Source organism: Scyliorhinus canicula, chromosome 11 (genome assembly GCF_902713615.1).
Source record: "Scyliorhinus canicula chromosome 11, sScyCan1.1, whole genome shotgun sequence".
Classification (NCBI taxonomy): domain Eukaryota; kingdom Metazoa; phylum Chordata; class Chondrichthyes; order Carcharhiniformes; family Scyliorhinidae; genus Scyliorhinus; species Scyliorhinus canicula.
In genome coordinates, this window is record NC_052156.1 from 79,815,876 (window position 1) to 79,832,644 (window position 16,769).

The 16,769-nt window shown below is 44.2% G+C and overlaps 1 protein-coding gene across 5 annotated transcripts in view; it reads left to right on the forward strand.

The window, feature by feature from the left end:
* The window catches only part of rad18 (RAD18 E3 ubiquitin protein ligase), a 407,126-nt gene that overhangs the window by 251,878 nt on the left and 138,479 nt on the right, over positions 1–16,769 (forward strand). For all 5 annotated transcript variants that reach the window (XM_038810763.1, XM_038810765.1, XM_038810767.1 and 2 more), the window contains one exon: positions 12,736–12,901. In XM_038810763.1, the coding sequence (XP_038666691.1) occupies positions 12,736–12,901 (166 nt within the window). The remainder of the gene's footprint in view (positions 1–12,735; positions 12,902–16,769) is intronic.

Here is a 16,769-nt window from a genome sequence, read left to right on the forward strand (position 1 = left end):
GCTGAGATTTTCCAGCATTTTCTGCTTTACTAGTCCAGTGACAATACCACTCTGCCATCGCCTCCCCTTACCTGCACAGACAAACTACAAAATCAACCATTCCACCCCCATAAGAAATGCTTTCGGCAAAAGGATCGGTAGACACTGAAATAAAAACAAAAACCGTGGCAAGATATTCTTTACCACCTGCACCCAGCCTGCCAGTGACAGGAAAAGGTTGTCTTATCTCAACAAATGCACCTTGACCCTACCCACCAGGCCCGTGAAATTCAATTTACAAAGCCGGGCCAGTCTCAAACTACCTGCAACCCCACGTATCTAAAGTGGGTAGTTGCCACCTGAAACGGCAATCCCAAGCCAGCTCCCGCCTTCAGAGAAGACACCAAAAACCCCTCATTTCCAGATTCAGTTTATAACCTGCAACAGCCCCAAATCTCCTGAGCAGCCCCATTATATCCCCCACCGTGAAACACGGTTTAGAAATATACAACAATAAATCATAGGCATACAAGGACACCCTATGCTCCACCTCACTTTCCCCTTCCGCTTATCCGAACACCTCGGTGCAATGGCCCTGAATTCTATTGCCAGCGCAAACAGGAGAGAGGACATCGGGCGCTCTGCCTCGTCCCCTATGTAACTGAAAATCTCCCGAATTCATCTTACTCATGCATATACTCACCTTCGGTTTCCTTTATAACAATTTAACCCATGCCACAAATTGAAGCCCAATCCCAAACCTCTCCAGAGCCGCAAACAAGTAGCTCCACTTTACACGGTCAAATGTCTTCTCTATGCCCAGAGCCACCACTACCTCCAGCTCCCTTCCTTCTGACGGGGAGAGCACCACATTTAACAAACCCGCACGTTCAAAGACAGCTGTCTGCTCTTGACAAACCCTGTCTGATCCTCCCCATCACCTCCGGAAGGCACTCTTCCAACCTAAGCGGCAATACCATGTCAAGAATCTTGGCATTCACATTTAACAGAGATATTGACATATACTATCCACACTCCACAGGGTCCTTAACCTTTTTTAGCAACAGCAAAATGGATGCCTGTACCTTTGTCTCTAGGAGTGCCCCCTCAGCCATGCCATCCTCAAACTCTCCGCCAACAGAGGAGCCCACCTATCCAAAAACCTTTTCTAAAACACCACCAGGAACCCATCCGGCCCCAGTGCCTTGCCTGTTTGCATCTTCCCTATCGCTGCCTGAACCTCCTCACCCGGCTCTTCTAACCCTGTCTCTCCTACTCTAGGACACTCCAAGCCGCCGTCTCACCCCCCCCCCCCCACCCCACCCACCCACCCACCCACCCACCCACCCACCCACCCAAGAAATCCCTCATATCCGCCTCGTCAGCTGGGGGCTTCGAGCTGTACAACGTTTTATTAAACTCCTCAAATGCCTTGTTCACCTGCTCCAGTGCCACCACCAGCTCCCCTGCCTCGTCCCTGACCTGAACAATCTCTTGTGCAAAGTTTGCAGGTGGTGCTGGCCCACCAACAAGGGTTGGCCTTCTCCCACATTCATATACTACCCCTTCATTCCCCGCAACTGCCATACCACTTTCCCTGTCGGCAGTAGGTCAAACTGTACCTGCAATTCCTTTTTACTCACCAGAGGTTCCGGTGTGGGATCATCTGCATTCCTCCCATCCACTGCCAAGATTTCCTCTACCAGCCGCCACCGCTCCTCTCTTGCCTCCCTATCCACCTGAGCCTTTTGCATCACTCAAGAAAATAGCTTACAATTACCCCATACACAATGCTAATCAATGCAGTGACACAGTAACCCTTAACTGCTATCTTTATTTCTACTCAAACAACAGAACCAACTCAGATCTCAATCCACTTTTAAACACAGTTAGTACACCTAGTATACTTTCTTAAGAGATGTTCTGTGCGATAGACCTGAACCCTGTCGGAACAATGCAGGATCTCTAGTTGAAATCTTCAGAAACTATTCAAAATTAGACTTCCAGGACCAATTGCAAACTCCTGCCTGTCTCAACTCATTGTGCAAACTGCCTATCCTGTTCGCCAGCAAATCAGTTTCTGGTCTGTCCCCAGTCAAACCTTTAACTGAACTGTAGTGAGAGCAGATGCTTGACTTCTGCTCACTTCCCAATCTGAAACTCAATTGCTTTTCTGCAAAATGCCTGGTACTCTAGCTCCTCCCTTTAATTACATCTTCTTACCAAGCTGAAACACGGTATCTCTAATTAACTACTCCACAGGGAACCATCTTAATCAACAAAAGTCCATTAGGCCCAGCTATTATGATGCTTTAATTGCACCTCTAGCTCCCCAAAACACCAAGATTTTTAAAGACACTAGTGTGGCAGTCATCCACACTAACCTTTTTAACCCTTACTGCACCAACTACATATAATGCAACATATTGGAAATTCCAACCTCTGTCAAAATCATAACTAAGGAGATCAGGGCTTCTGAAATAAGGAAGGGACTGTTGAAGTGCCAAGATACTTGACAGCATTGGCTGCTTTATTCTGCTTTGTCCTCCAGATTTTCTGGACGTGAGTGCTTTTCACAGTTTTTACCACTGGCACTCTTGTGCTGGAATTGACGGAGCACATTGAAGTCACAGTTTAAATTTCTTGGAAGAACATGGAACAGACAGTCATTTTTTTTACCATTGTGTAATACACTCAAATGTCAGGCTGATTTTGGGAGTCTTACACTACTCCAGACTCTACAGTATTGACTGCACCTAATTCAGGAACTGATTTCAATATAGTATCAAATTCAGGGTGCGTCTGATGGCTATTTCACATGAGAATAAACTAAATGGGGTACAAATAACCTTTCGCATGCCATGATATTTTGTTGACACGAGGATTTTGATATGGTGTAATGATGGATGTATGGAATTGTTGCAGAAATAGAATATCCAATTAAGCCATGGAAAACACCAAGCTGTACAAATATAGCCATTTTTTTCCTTCCAAATTTGTCTTCTTTCCGGTGAATGTATTCTGAGTTATATAACAGGGAAAGCAGATCGATTGTGAAGAGAATTTTGAGCCGAATCAAGGCTGTCATTATTAACATATTAACACAAACATATATTGGCAAAATAGAAATCTTACTGATGTATATTTGTGTGTGTTTAGTAAGATAACACAAAGTGCACACAACAACATCAGGATCTATATATGCTGCTCATAGACCTAACTAAAGCTTTTGGTAGCGAGTTGACCCGGTTTATGACACCTCATTCCCAAGATAGGATGGCCGAACAAGTTTTATCAAAATCCTGTGTCTAATGCTTAATCGCATGGCTGGATGCATTTGTGCCTGTGTTGAGATAAGAACATAAGAACTCTGAGCAGGAGTAGGCCACCTGGCCCCTCGAGCCTGCTCCGCCATTCAATGAGATCATGGCTGATCTTTTGTGGACTCAACTCCACTTTCCGGCCCGAACACCATAACCCTTAATCCCTTTATTCTTCAAAAAACTATCTATCTTTATCTTAAAAACATTTAATGAAGGAGCCTCAACTGCTTCACTGGGCAAGGAATTCCATAGATTCACAACCCTTTGGGTGAAGAAGTTCCTCCTAAGGTCAGTCCTAAATCTACTTCCCCTTATTTTGAGGCTATGCCCCCTAGTTCTGCTTTCACCCACCAGTGGAAATAACCTGCCCGCATCTATCCTATCTATTCCCTTCATAATTTTACATGTTTCTATAAGATCCCCCCTGCATCCTTCTAAATTCCAACAAGTATACAGTCCCAGTCTACTCAATCTCTCCTGGTAATCCAACCCCTCCACCTAGGGGAGGGGAGATTAACCTAGTGAATCTCCTCTGCACACCCTCCAGCGCCAGTACGTCCTTTCTCAGGTAAGGAGACCAAAACTGAACACAATACTCCAGGTGTGGCCTCACTAACATCTTATACAATTGCAGCATAACCTTCCTAGTCTTAAACTCCATCCCTCTAGCAATGAAGGACAAAACTCCATTTGCCTTCTTAATCACCAGTTGCACATGTAAACCAACTCTTTGCGACTCATGCACTAGCACACCCAGGTCTCTCGGCACAGCAGCATGTTTTAATATTTTATCATTTAAATAATAATCTCTTTTGCTGCTTTCCTACCAAAATGGATAACCTCACATTTGTCAACATTGTATTCCATCGGCCAGACCCTAACCTATTCACTTAACCTATCCAAATCCCTCTGCAGACTTCCGGTGTCCTCTGCACTTTTTGCTCTACCACTCATCTTCGTGTCGTCGGCAATCTTGGACACATTGCACTTGGTGCCCAACTCCAAATCATCAATGTAAATTGTGAACAATTGTGGGCCCAACACTGATCCCTGAGGAACACCACTAGCTACTCCGATTGCCAACCGGGGAAACACCCATTAATCCCCACTCTTTGCTTTCTATTAATTAACCAATCCCCTATCCATGCTACTATTTTACCCTTAATGCCATGCATCTTTATCTTATGCAGCAACCCTTTGTGTGGTACCTTGTCAAAAGCTTTCTGGAAATCCAGATATACCACATCCATTGGCTCCCCGTTATCTACCGCACTGGTAATGCCCTCAAAGAATTCCACTAAATTAGTTCGGCACGACCTGCCCTTTATGAACCCATGCTGCGTCTGCCCAATGGGACAATTTCCATCCAGATGTCTCGCTATTTCTTCCTTGATGATAGATTCCAGCATCTTCCCTACTACCGAAGTTAAGCTAACTGGCCTATAATTACCCGCTTTCTGCCTGCCTCCTTTTTTAAACAGTGGTGTCATGTTTGCTAATTTCCAATCCGCCAGGACCACCCCAGAGTCTCATGAATTTTGGTAAATTATTACTAGTGCATTTGCAATTTCCCTAGCTATCTCTTTCAGCACTCTGGGATGCATTCCATGAGGGCCAGGAGACTAGTTTACCTTTAGCCCCATTAGCTTGCCCATCGCTACCTCATTAGTGATAACAATCACCTCACGGTCCTCACCTGTCATAGCCTCGTTTCCATCAGTCACTGGCATGTTATTTGTGTCTTCCACTGTGAAGACCAACCCAAAAAACCTGTTCAGTCCCTCAGCCATTTCCTCATCTCCCATTATTAAATCTCCCTTCTCATCCTCTAAAGCAGTGCTACTCAAAGTGTGGTACGCGTGCCGGTACGCGAGCCATCGTCTGCCGGTACGTGGAGTGTTTCCAGAAAAGAAAGAGACAGTAGTGATAATCAACGCCACGGGAGACTGCCGGTCCCTGGCACATTGAAAAAAAAACTGCCGGTCCGCCACATCAGATAGTTTGGGAATCACTGCTCGAAAGGACTAAAATTTACCTTAGCCACTCTTTTTTGTTTTATATTTGTCGAAAGTTTTATTATCTGTTTTTATATTCTGAGCAAGTTTACTCTCCTAATCTATCTTGCTCCTCTTTATAGCTTTTTTAGTAGCTTTCTGTTGCCCCCTAAAGATTTCCCAGTCCTCTAGTCTCCCACTAATCGTTGCCACTTTGTATGCTTTTTCCTTCAATTTGATACTCTCCCTTATTTCCTTAGATATCCACGGTTGATTTTCCCTCTTTCTACCGTCCTTCCTTTTTGTTGGTGTAAACCTTTTCTGAGCACTGTAAAAAATTGCTTGGAAGGTTCTCCACTGGTCCTCTACTGTTTCACCACAAAGTCTTTGCTCCCAGTCTACCTTAGCCAGCTCTTCTCTCATGTCATTGTAATCTCCTTTGTTGAAGCACCAAACACTAATGTTTGATTTTACCTTCTCACTCTCCATCTGTATTTTAAATTCCACCATATTGTGATCGCTCCTTCCGAGAGGATCCCTAACTGTGAGATCATTAATCAATCCTGTCTCATTACACAGGACCATATATAGGACTGCTCGTTCCCTTGTTGGTTTCATTACATAATGTTCCAGGAAATACACTCTATCAACTCCTCCCCAAGGCTGCCTTGACCGGCCTGGTTAAACCAATCGACATGTAGATTAAAATTCTCCATGATAATTGCTGTACCATTTGTACATGCATCCGTTATTTCTTTGTTCATTTCCTGTCTCACCATAATGTTAGTATTTGGTGGCCTATAGACTACTCCTATCAGTGACTTTTTCGCCTTACTGTTCCTGATTTCCACCTAAATCAATTCAACCTTATCCTCCATAGCACCAATGTCATCCCTTACTATTGCCTGGATGTCATCCTTAAATAACAGAGCTACATCACCTCCCTTACCATCCACTCTGTCCTTCTGTATAGCTTGATACCCTTGGATATTTAATTCCCAGTCGTGACCATCTTTTAACCATGTTTCAGAAATGGCCATAGGGAATGATCATAGTCATTCACGATGATTTGCGCCATCAACTCATTTACCTTATTCCGAATACTACGAGCATTCAGGTAAAGTGCACTTATGTTGGCTTTTAGACCTCTGTTTTGAATCTTAACACTTTGATCAGTAACCTCTCGTAAGTTATTATTCCTCTTAACTTTTCCTAGTTATTTTTCCTCTTACCTTTTCTCCTAATTTTCCTAGTTGTTGAACCCATATCTTCATGTAACAACCTGCCACGCCGCTTTCCATTTATGTTTTTACTTCCCATTTTATTCCTTTTAGTATTACTGGATCTATTCACTGAGCTCCCCTCAGTCACTGTACCTTGTACTATCGCCCTTTTTGATTTTTGACTATGGCCTCTCTGCCTTACACTTTCCCCTTTACTGCCTTTTGTTTCTGTCCCTGTTTTACTACCTTCCGACGTCCTGCATCGGTTCCCATCCCCCTGCCATATTAGTTTAAACACTCCCCAACCGCTCTAGCAAATAGCCCCCCTGGGACATAAGTTCCAGTCCTGCCCAGGTGTAACCCGTCCAGTTTTTACAGGTCCCACCTCCCCCAGAATTGGTCCCAATGCCCCAGGAATCTGACACCCTCCCCTTGACACCATCTCTTCAGCCACGTATTCATCCTATATATCCTGTCATTTCTACTCTGACTAACACGTGGGACTTGTAGTAATCCTGAGATCACTACCTTCGAGGTCCAATTTCTTAACTTCCTTCTTGCTCCCTGTATTCTGCTTTTCGGACCTCATCCCTTTTTCTACCTATGTCGTTTGTACCGATGTGTACCACGACCACTGGCTGTTCACCCTCCCCCTCCAGAATGTCCTGCACCCACTCCGAGACATCCTTGACATCCTCTAGTACCAGGGAGGCAACATACCATCCTGGAGTCTTGTTTGCGGCCACAGAAACGCCTGTCCTCTATCACCCCTCCCCTCTGCAGCGGAACCAACCGTGGTGCCACGAGTTTGGCTATTGCTGCTTCCTACTGAGAGGCCATTCCCCTCTACAGTATCCAAAACGGTATATCTGTTCTGCAGGGGAATGGCCACAGGAGATTCCTGCACTACCTCCCCCGCTCTCTTGCTCTGTCTGGTGGTCACCCATTCCCTTCCTGCCTGTGGAGTCTGAGCCTGCGGTGTGACCACCTCTCTATACGTGCTATCCACGATACATTCCGACTCGCGGATGCTCCACAGTGTCGCCAACCGCCACTCCAGCTCTGAAACTCGAGCTTCCAGGAGCTGCAACTGGAGACACTTCCTGCACACATGCTGACCCTGGCGACTAGAACTGTCCCCAGCCTGCCACATGGAGCAAGAGGAACAGACCATGCCTTGGGGCTGTTCTGCCATGAATTATTCCTTTAAATTAAGCCTTTGAAATTAAACTTTAGAAAGATGTTTTTGTGTCAGATTAAATCCAATCCCCGTGTACTATTTAATTAGATTTTTTTTAAATACTGAGTATTTATCCCTCTTGATCTGACAACAAATTAAAAATAGTTATTTAACTGAACTTAAAATAAGTTATTTAAGTCAAATTAAAAATAATTATTTAAATCAACACAAAGTAGTTATTGAAGTCAAATAAAAAAATTTTAAAAATAGTAATTCAAATCAACTTGAAAATGGTAATCTAACTGAAATCAAAACTAGTATTTAAATCAGTAACTCTCGACTTTCAGCCAATCATGTCACTGTCTCGTGTGACGTCATATTACCGTTTTTTTTCAATTTTGAAACAAACAAACTGCTGTCTTACCCGAGAGTGCTCTTTCTTCAACTCTCGCTCTCTCTCTTTCCGCACTCTTAATTCAAGTCTCGCCCTCTCTCCGCGCTCTTTATTGAAGTCTCGCCCTCTGCGCTCTTTATTGCAGTCTCGCCCTCTCTCTCTCTTCGCGCTCTTTACTGCTGATACCTGATGTCTAATACCTTTGTGGTAACCAGCAGCACAAAGCAAGAATGTGTTGTGACTCCCCAACTCATCAATCTCTTCTTTGCTGCAATGTTAAGGAAGCCACCATAGTCATACCTGTAGTTATAGGTTATGTTTCAACTAGCATCGGGCATATGTCATGAAGCACCAGACATAACCATTCATGGTACCAGTTTCAAGGTTGTGGAAAATTCTCCTATTTTGGTGGTGTACCTCCCTAGAGGTGCCACTATTGATAAAGAAATCCATTCATGCATCCAGAAAGCTAGTTTTGCTTATGGCTGACTCTATGATCGTGTCTCGAAGCAACATAGCATTAAGTCGAAGACTAAAATCAAATTCCAATTGACCCTTGTCTTTACCACCCTGATGGATAAAGCAGAATCCTGGGTCTGATGTCGGTGCCACATCTGGAAAACTTTCACCAAAGACGCCCAAAGCCCATCATGAATATTCAACAGCAGGCGGCATGGTGGCACAATGGTTAGCACTGCTGCCTCGCGGCGCCGAGGACCCGAGTTTGATCCTGGCCCTGTGTCACCGTCCGTGTAGAGTTTTCACATTCTCCCCGTGTCTACGTGGGTCTCACCCCCACAACCATCTGCAGGGTAGGTTTGGCCACGCTAAATCACCCCTTAATTGTAATTTTTTTTTAAAGTATTCAAAAACAGGAAAACAATGACGAACCATGTGGTCATCTATCATGCCTGTGCTCAACAGCATGGAGACTGCCTTCCAGAAAATTCAACTTGGAGGGAAGACCATGCTTCCCACAAGCAGATTTTCTATGAGGAACTGTCAAACAATGTCAACATGGTCACAACATCCAACATGCTCAGAGGAAGGCCAAAGGTGCCACAGCTGCTAAAATTCCTCAAAACTGACTATATGAATTGTCAGTTCTGTGGATGTCCATGCCAATTCCACACCAGACTCTTCATTCAGGAGAGGACAACCTAAGATAATGAAATTATTTACAGCTTGAACATACTCAAACAACAAGTAGTTTACTGTGTTGACTGCTACGCAATGGAACCACAACAGTATGGTAGCTTGATAAAACCCATTCTAATGAAGCATTGAATAATATATTGCAGTCTCTTTACGCATACAAAGTCTGGATGCAGTAGTTTCACCTCCAAAGGAACATGAGTTCTAGTTTCAATCCTCTCTGTCCCTCCTCCCATACATTGCATTGGGTGCCACTCCTTTTGAGGAACTGGATTATGAGTGATTTCTTGGTTTGGCCAGTTGAGAGCAGATATAGTTACTATTCCCAAAATAAAATCAGCCTAGCCTCAGAGTTACTGTGTGGGGTGAATTAAGGAAATTTGCACAAGACCAGATTTAGCAGAGTGTACACCATCACAAATTTAACAGCCAATGGAGTTTCTGTAATCAATTTGTACGCTTTAAGTGTTTCAAAGAGAGGTGTGCATGTTCTGCCATCCTTGTCTTTGTAGCAGTGCGATGACTAGTACTGGACTATGAACTCAGTGCTGATGCCAGTGTCAGCCACTACCACATCTCAACTGTTCAGCTACTGGAGAGTGATTAATCGTGTTTATTAAAAATATATAGCAAAATGGAAAGGTGTCATTTGTAAAACAGTGGCCCCTAGTGATTTGGTCACATCTAAAAGCTCAATCCATTTCTTGTAGGTCACTTGTACACGATTGTCAGGCCTGTCACTCTATCCCAAGCATTATCGAAGATTAGAAAGGTCGCCAACAATTCAAACAATAGGAAATATCTCCTGTGTCAAGGGGACTGATTGACTGTCAGCAGGGCACAGATAATTAGGCCTTTGCAACACTCAGACTGTCTCCTAGATGCAGTGTTTCAAAAATAACTTTTCTAACAACACTTCAAAAAGTTGGAGTAGAGGGATTAATACATTTTTTGTGATTTGCTTGCGTGAATGATGATAATGGCACTGATTAATTCTTTTGGAGAAGTTTAAAATCCGTTTCAACTTCTAAAGATGTGTGGCGTTTGCTCCTATATCATTTTTCCCACATTATTTTAATCAGCTGTACCATTGCTGATGAACTTGCATTTGCAATTTGTGGACAGTTCCTGTGAATGACCTTGGTCATCGAAGGCACGTGTGCATTGCCAGTTGCCACGAGCACAAACAGCCATGAAACAAAAAACAGATGCCTGATGCATACCAAGAGAATTCTTCAAGGGAGGAACGGGCAAGTACAATAAGTTGAGAGTGAAAGTGAAGAGGAAAATAAGACTGGCAAAGAGCGTAGAATGAGTTACATAAAATAACTCAAAGCTTCTACCAGCATGCAAATAGTAAGCGGGTAGTAAGAGACAAAGAGAGTGACATATGCTTTGAGGTTCAGAACAAGGGTAGAATACCAAATGAGCACTTTATGCCAGTATTTTCTAAGGAAAAAGGAAGCTGACAAAATATCGGCAGAAGTGACGATGGTAGATGTGATGTTTTGCATAAGCAGTCATGTATATAGTGATAGAGAAGACCTCCAACCAGCAAGTGTCAGTCGAGAACAACCACGTGACACTGCTATCTCAAGGGAGTCTAGGAATAGTCTTCTTGTGGATAGTTAGTTTGTAGTAACTATTAATTAATTTATAATAGTTAGTGTTTTGATAGTTTTATGATGTGGAAATGCCGGCGTTGGACTGGGGTGAGCACAGTAAGAATCTGACAACACCAGGTTAAAGTCTAATAAGTTTGTTTTGAATCACTAGCTTTTGGTGCACAGCTCCTTCCTCCGACTCGAGGGGCCAAATGGCCTATCTCTTATGGTCTTATGAGAGTCATTGTCAGCTAGGTAAATATTGGCTTAAGGACAGAAAACAGCGAAACATGGTAAATGCTTATACATCAGCCTGGAGGATATAGACAGTTGTGCTCCCCAAGGATCAGTTCTAGGACCACTGCTTTTTTTTGACATATGTAAGTGACTTGGATGTTAGCATACAAAAGAAAATTTGAAAGTTTGCCCTTGATACCAAAGTTGGCAGTCAGTGTGATACCAATCAATTGCAGCAAGGCATCGCTAGGAATGTACAGACAATTGTCAGATGGAAATTAGAGAAGTTTGAGGAATGAATTTTAGCAGAAGGAAGACAGAAGCAATATGGACTTAATGACATAGTTCCAAAGTACGTGTAGAGACTAGGGGATTTGGAGTTCATGTGAATAGATCTTTGAAGGTGTCAGGACCTGATGACCTGCATTGTTGGCTCTTAAGAGACATTGCTACTGAAATAGTCCAAAATTCCCTGGATTCTAGAAAGGTCCCAGTGCATTCAGGAAAGCTAAAATGGTTAGGCTAGTTAGTCCAACATCATTCATTGGGAACATGCTGGAATTCATTTTCTTTGATTCATTGGATATTGGCTTCGCAGGCTGGACCAGCATTTATTGCCCGTCCCTAAATGTCTTGAATTGAGTGGCTTGCTAGACCATTTAAGAATCAAGTATATTGCTGTGGATCTGGAGCCGCATGTAGGACTGCCCGTGTAAGGAGGCGGATTTCCTTCCTGAAAAGGCATTACTGAACTATTTTTATGACACTCGACAATCATCATTGGACTTTTAATTCCAGATTTTGTATTGATTTCAAAGTTCACCACCTGTGATGGTGGGATTTGAACCCAGGCCCTGAGAGTATTACTGTTGGCCTCTGTAACGACAATACTACTGCACTACCTCCTCCCTTAAGGAGGAAGTAACAGGACATTTAGAAACTCATAATACAATCAGGTAGAATCAACATGTTTTGTCAAAGGGAAATTGTGTTTGACAAATTTATTAGAATCCTTTGAGGATTTAACAAGCAGGGTGCATGAAGGGGAACCAGCAGATGTAGTGTTAGACTTCCAAAAGGCATTTAATAAGATGCCGCATAAAAAGTTGCTGCACAAGATAAGATCTGAAACATCACAAAACGTTCAAAGCAGAACGCTTTGTTCTGGATAGTGTTGAACTTGAGTGTTGTTTCGGCTACACCAATCCATTCAAATGGTGTTCCGTCATACTCTAGACTTGTGCCTTGTTGGTGACAGAGATGCTACAGAATATCCTGGCTCTGACATGTTCTGGGCACTATGCCATTTATGTGGCTGGTCCACTTCAGTCCTTGGTCAATGGTGAGCCCCACAATATTGTTACAATTTTATAACAATATTATAGAAGTAGAATAAGGGAATATACAATCAAAATACAGGAAAATCCTATGTTAAAATTAGTGCAAAAATATTAGTGTGGTCATCAGATTGAGAAGTGCGTCTCTTGGTTGTGTAATGTGAACATGTACATATACATATTGAAATTGAAACGGAGGAGATCGCCTACCCAAGTCTCTGATGGGACAGAGTGCATAGTAAGTGAAATTATTGCTAAGCATTGACTCTCCCAGACTCTATTGAAACTAATTTGTAAATCTTATTACAGTAGAGAATGTTGAGCAGTGCCAGGCCACAGACCGCAATGTACAAGAGGTGCATCAGGATGAGACCCGATTATCAGAGAGCACAGGATCGCTTTCGGCACCTGATACCTTGACAGACGAGCATTGTTCATCCAATGTGCTCCCAGCTTCACCCTTGTCAACAGCCAGGTAACTTCATTTTTCCTTCGTTCCTCAACCCCACCCAGCCCTGTCCAAAGGGCATGTATTACTTTCTGGAGTTGGGTTAGGGTTCTGGAATTATCCAAGTGCTCCAGTTGCTCTGCTGTAACTTTATGCCTGACTGCAGAAGCTGTCATAGCTGGGCCTGATCCTGTCTTTCATCCAGTTTCCACAGGGGCACTTGTGGCGGTGGGTGGGATCAAGGGAAAGGTCACTTATGGAAGTTTTTATCTGTCTTACCAAGGTGCACCTCCGATAATTGTAGTCCTGCCTGATACTCCAGATGACATCAGGCAGCTCAGCAGAGACTGTTTATTAAATCTATGTGGCCAAAATAAATCTGGTTGAATTGCCTATGGCCTTTAACAGTTGAGTCACTTGCCTTGGCATTCTGGATGTTTTACAATGTTCAGATTGAAGACTGAGATGCACGAGGACTGTCTAACTTGGTCCAGTCCCAGATTTTTGGAAGCACCCTGGATAGCATGGAACGAGGTCAAGAAGGAAGTCTGGTTGAAGGGTTGTAATATGCAGTATTAATCTGGCACAGTGCATTTCAGTTTCAGTATATGTCCAACTGTTACTTAGTTTGCATCTTAAACATAGATATAGGATTCAGCAGAGCAGACACTTTTATATTCGTGAGATTATTTCTTATCTCCCGAAAGCTTCATGCTCTTTCCTTGCTCTCTTTTTCTGAGTAGCCCAGAGGCTCAGTGAAAATGCTGAGAACCTGTTGGCTCCACTTCCTAATAGAATTGGCAGCATTAACCTGACAGCCGATTCGTGGACTGACGCCGTCACCCAGATTAAGTGATATTACTTAACTTATTCCTGCTCCTGTGCATTATCGAATTCAGTATCTAATTTCAGCCAGCACACACTGTTGATGTTAGCCCAACTTCCTAACATCATCCAGCTCCCCTTTTTTAATTGGCACTTGCCAAGTCACTAGATATGTTCCTAGGATGAAAGGGTTGTCCAATGACGGCAGGGTGCTTGGTTAACTGGGTGTACACTCTGTGCAGTTTGGTAGAATGAGAGGTGATCTCTTCAACACATACAAGATTCCGAGGCGGATTGATAGGGCATACACAGGTCCTTTACCCTGGCTGAAGAGTCCAAAACATGGCTGTTGTGGTGGAGGTGGGCTGGGGCAGTAGTGCACTTCCTGAGATCAAGGTGTCAATTATTTAGGACTGAGAATATTGAGTTTTCTCCACTCAGGGGCTTGTGAATCTTTTGAATTCTCTACCCCAGAGGGTTCTTGATACTTCATCCAAGGCTGGGAAGATAGATTTTTGATCTTTTAGGAAATCAATCAGAAAAGTGGAGTTGAGGCAGAAAATCAACCATGACCATATTGAAATGCAGCACGGGCTAGAGGAGCTGTCTAACCTATTCCTGCTCCTATTTCCTTGTTGCCGATTGCTTGTGACTTCCTTGGCCAGTGTTAGATCTCTTTGTTTCCACAGAGTTAAGTTAATTAAATTTCAATGGCTTTATTCAGCACCCAAAGGTGCGATTCAGTTACACTTCTTTCGCTGTTCCCAAGGCAAAGAGAAAGAGCTGTTTGCGTGCTTGTTTCATATACCCGTGATGTCACTGGTTTTAACCGCATTGGTGCATTTGGATTCACCGCCAGGCCCTGATTGGTCTTCACTGGGGCTGAGGCTGTCCCTGATTGGTAGTCGGGAGTATGTCACCGGTGGCATGACGTCAGATGTCGGCATCAAATGGGCCGCGGGGCCAAAATCGGTAGGTGGCAGTGGCCATTTTGATCGGGCACCGGAGGAAGGGGTAGTAGCCATTTCACGGTGAGATGCTTCCCGATCGAGGATCGGGCAGAGGAGGAGGTCAGGCTCCAGATTGGGCGCCGGCAGAGGAGAAGGTTAGGCTCTATCATTGCCCCCAACAAAGATGGCTGCCGCTAACTGCGCATTCAGGCGCCGGCATTAACTGCGCAAGTTCCATCACCCCCCCCCCCCCTTGATTCTTTTCACAAATAGAATCACAAAAGGTGGAGATTATCCGGTTCACCCTCCAGTTTCTTCACCCGGAGGCCCTCATTGTCTGACATTGCGCACACCACGTGACATTTGATTAATGCAATTCTAAGGTACAAAATAAAAATAATAATAAATAACAAAATCAATCCTTGTATGAGAGAGCTTCCCAAGGATCCTAATCAACCAGTTGCCCAACCCCACAGGGTGGACGCAGAGGGTTGTTTTAACTTTCTTATCTTTGTTTTAATGTGGTCAACTAGGTCGGTAATGTCCTCGGAACTGTCCCGGGCTATATGTGCAGCACTCGGTCCTGATTAGGGCACATGCCCCTCCTTTCTCGGCCGAGCTGTATCCAAGGCCATCCTATTCTGCAGGGCTATCGTTCGGATAGCTACCATTTGGCATTTACTTGGGTATGGGCCTCAACTGGATCATTGGCCACCTGTTCCAAGACTGCAGCCGTGCTTACAGATTCTTGAGCTAGTTTCCCTGCTTCATACCAGAGAAAGGCAATGGTGAAAAACCTTTTGGTCTCCGTAATGGCTCGTCTGGTTATAAGGTGATGCTGAGTCAAGAGATTTTGTATGGCGTATATAGGGGATTACATATGCTAGGTAGCATGATCCCATCCAATTTCGGGGTAGCCATGGGTAGGCCTTGGGCCCACATACAAAATACGTGCCGTTGTAGGTCGTGTGCCATATCCCGATGACATACTTGGGTGAAGTACTTACCACCTGTAAGGTTCCAAAATTGCGATTGTCAGTCGTAGTCACATTGAAATTCTGGATACATTTGCAATGTCCCAGCTCTTGTCCTATCCTTTGGATCCTGACAAAACAGACTGACCCCTGAGGTCTCCCTAACCCCGAGGTGTTGGTGAGAACTAAGAAGGGGGGGGGGGGGGGGGGGGAGTTTGGGGTCTTGTTTCCAATCGTGCTGATACCACCCCAAAACGTTGTTTAGCTCCTAACCTCGTTCTGACTAAGCACCCATTTGGCTGTCTCTGACTCACTAAAGGGGATAGGCCTTCGGAGAATACCTCCTGTAGAGTGCAGTTGCACGTGTACATACACCCAGCAGCTGGAGACATTAGCCTCTTTAGCATAGGTATTGGACGCATACAAAAAGCTGTTGACATGTGCTTCCCATTTGGCTCTAAAGGGGGCTTGGCTCTCGACCAACATATAAATGAAAAGCACTTGGATAAAATGACGATTTTCATTTTGCAAAGTCCTGTTCTTTTGCTGATTCAGTCGCTAGACACCCTCTTGACGTGTGACACGTGAATTGTGAATTCAGGTCTTTTTTTCCCTGAGCTTTAACCGACGATGCCATGGTTACAGTTCGATACCGTCTGGGCCTACTTCTTAAATCCCCGACCCCACCAGCTCTTCTGAAATCGGGCTGTCATTTGTTGTGGAGCCGTGTGTCCCCATGAGTGGATCTGCTGAGCCAGGAAAGGCTTGAGGGGCTACCGGTTTATCAGTTCCTCTCTATCTCCACACACCATCTTCGCACACCCTCATGCCTTCTTCCATCCAAGTCCATTTTTCCTCCCTGCATAACTTGTAGATCTTTAGTCAGCTTAAGTACCTCCAGTTGACGTATCCGTGATTCTCCCACCGATGGTTCGGTGATCGAGGCGGCTTCTTTGACCGCCCGGTCCGCCATCGGGTTTCCCCTTGCCTCTTTGGTGTTCTCATTTGTGTGGGCCTTACATTTTAAAATGGATACTTCTTGGGCCTCCTTCCCATTTTGGATTGGCATTCCGGAGGCTGTAAGGAATCTTCCCATTCGCCATAACTGGCCGAAGTCATGGGCAAGCCCGAATGCATACCGTGAGT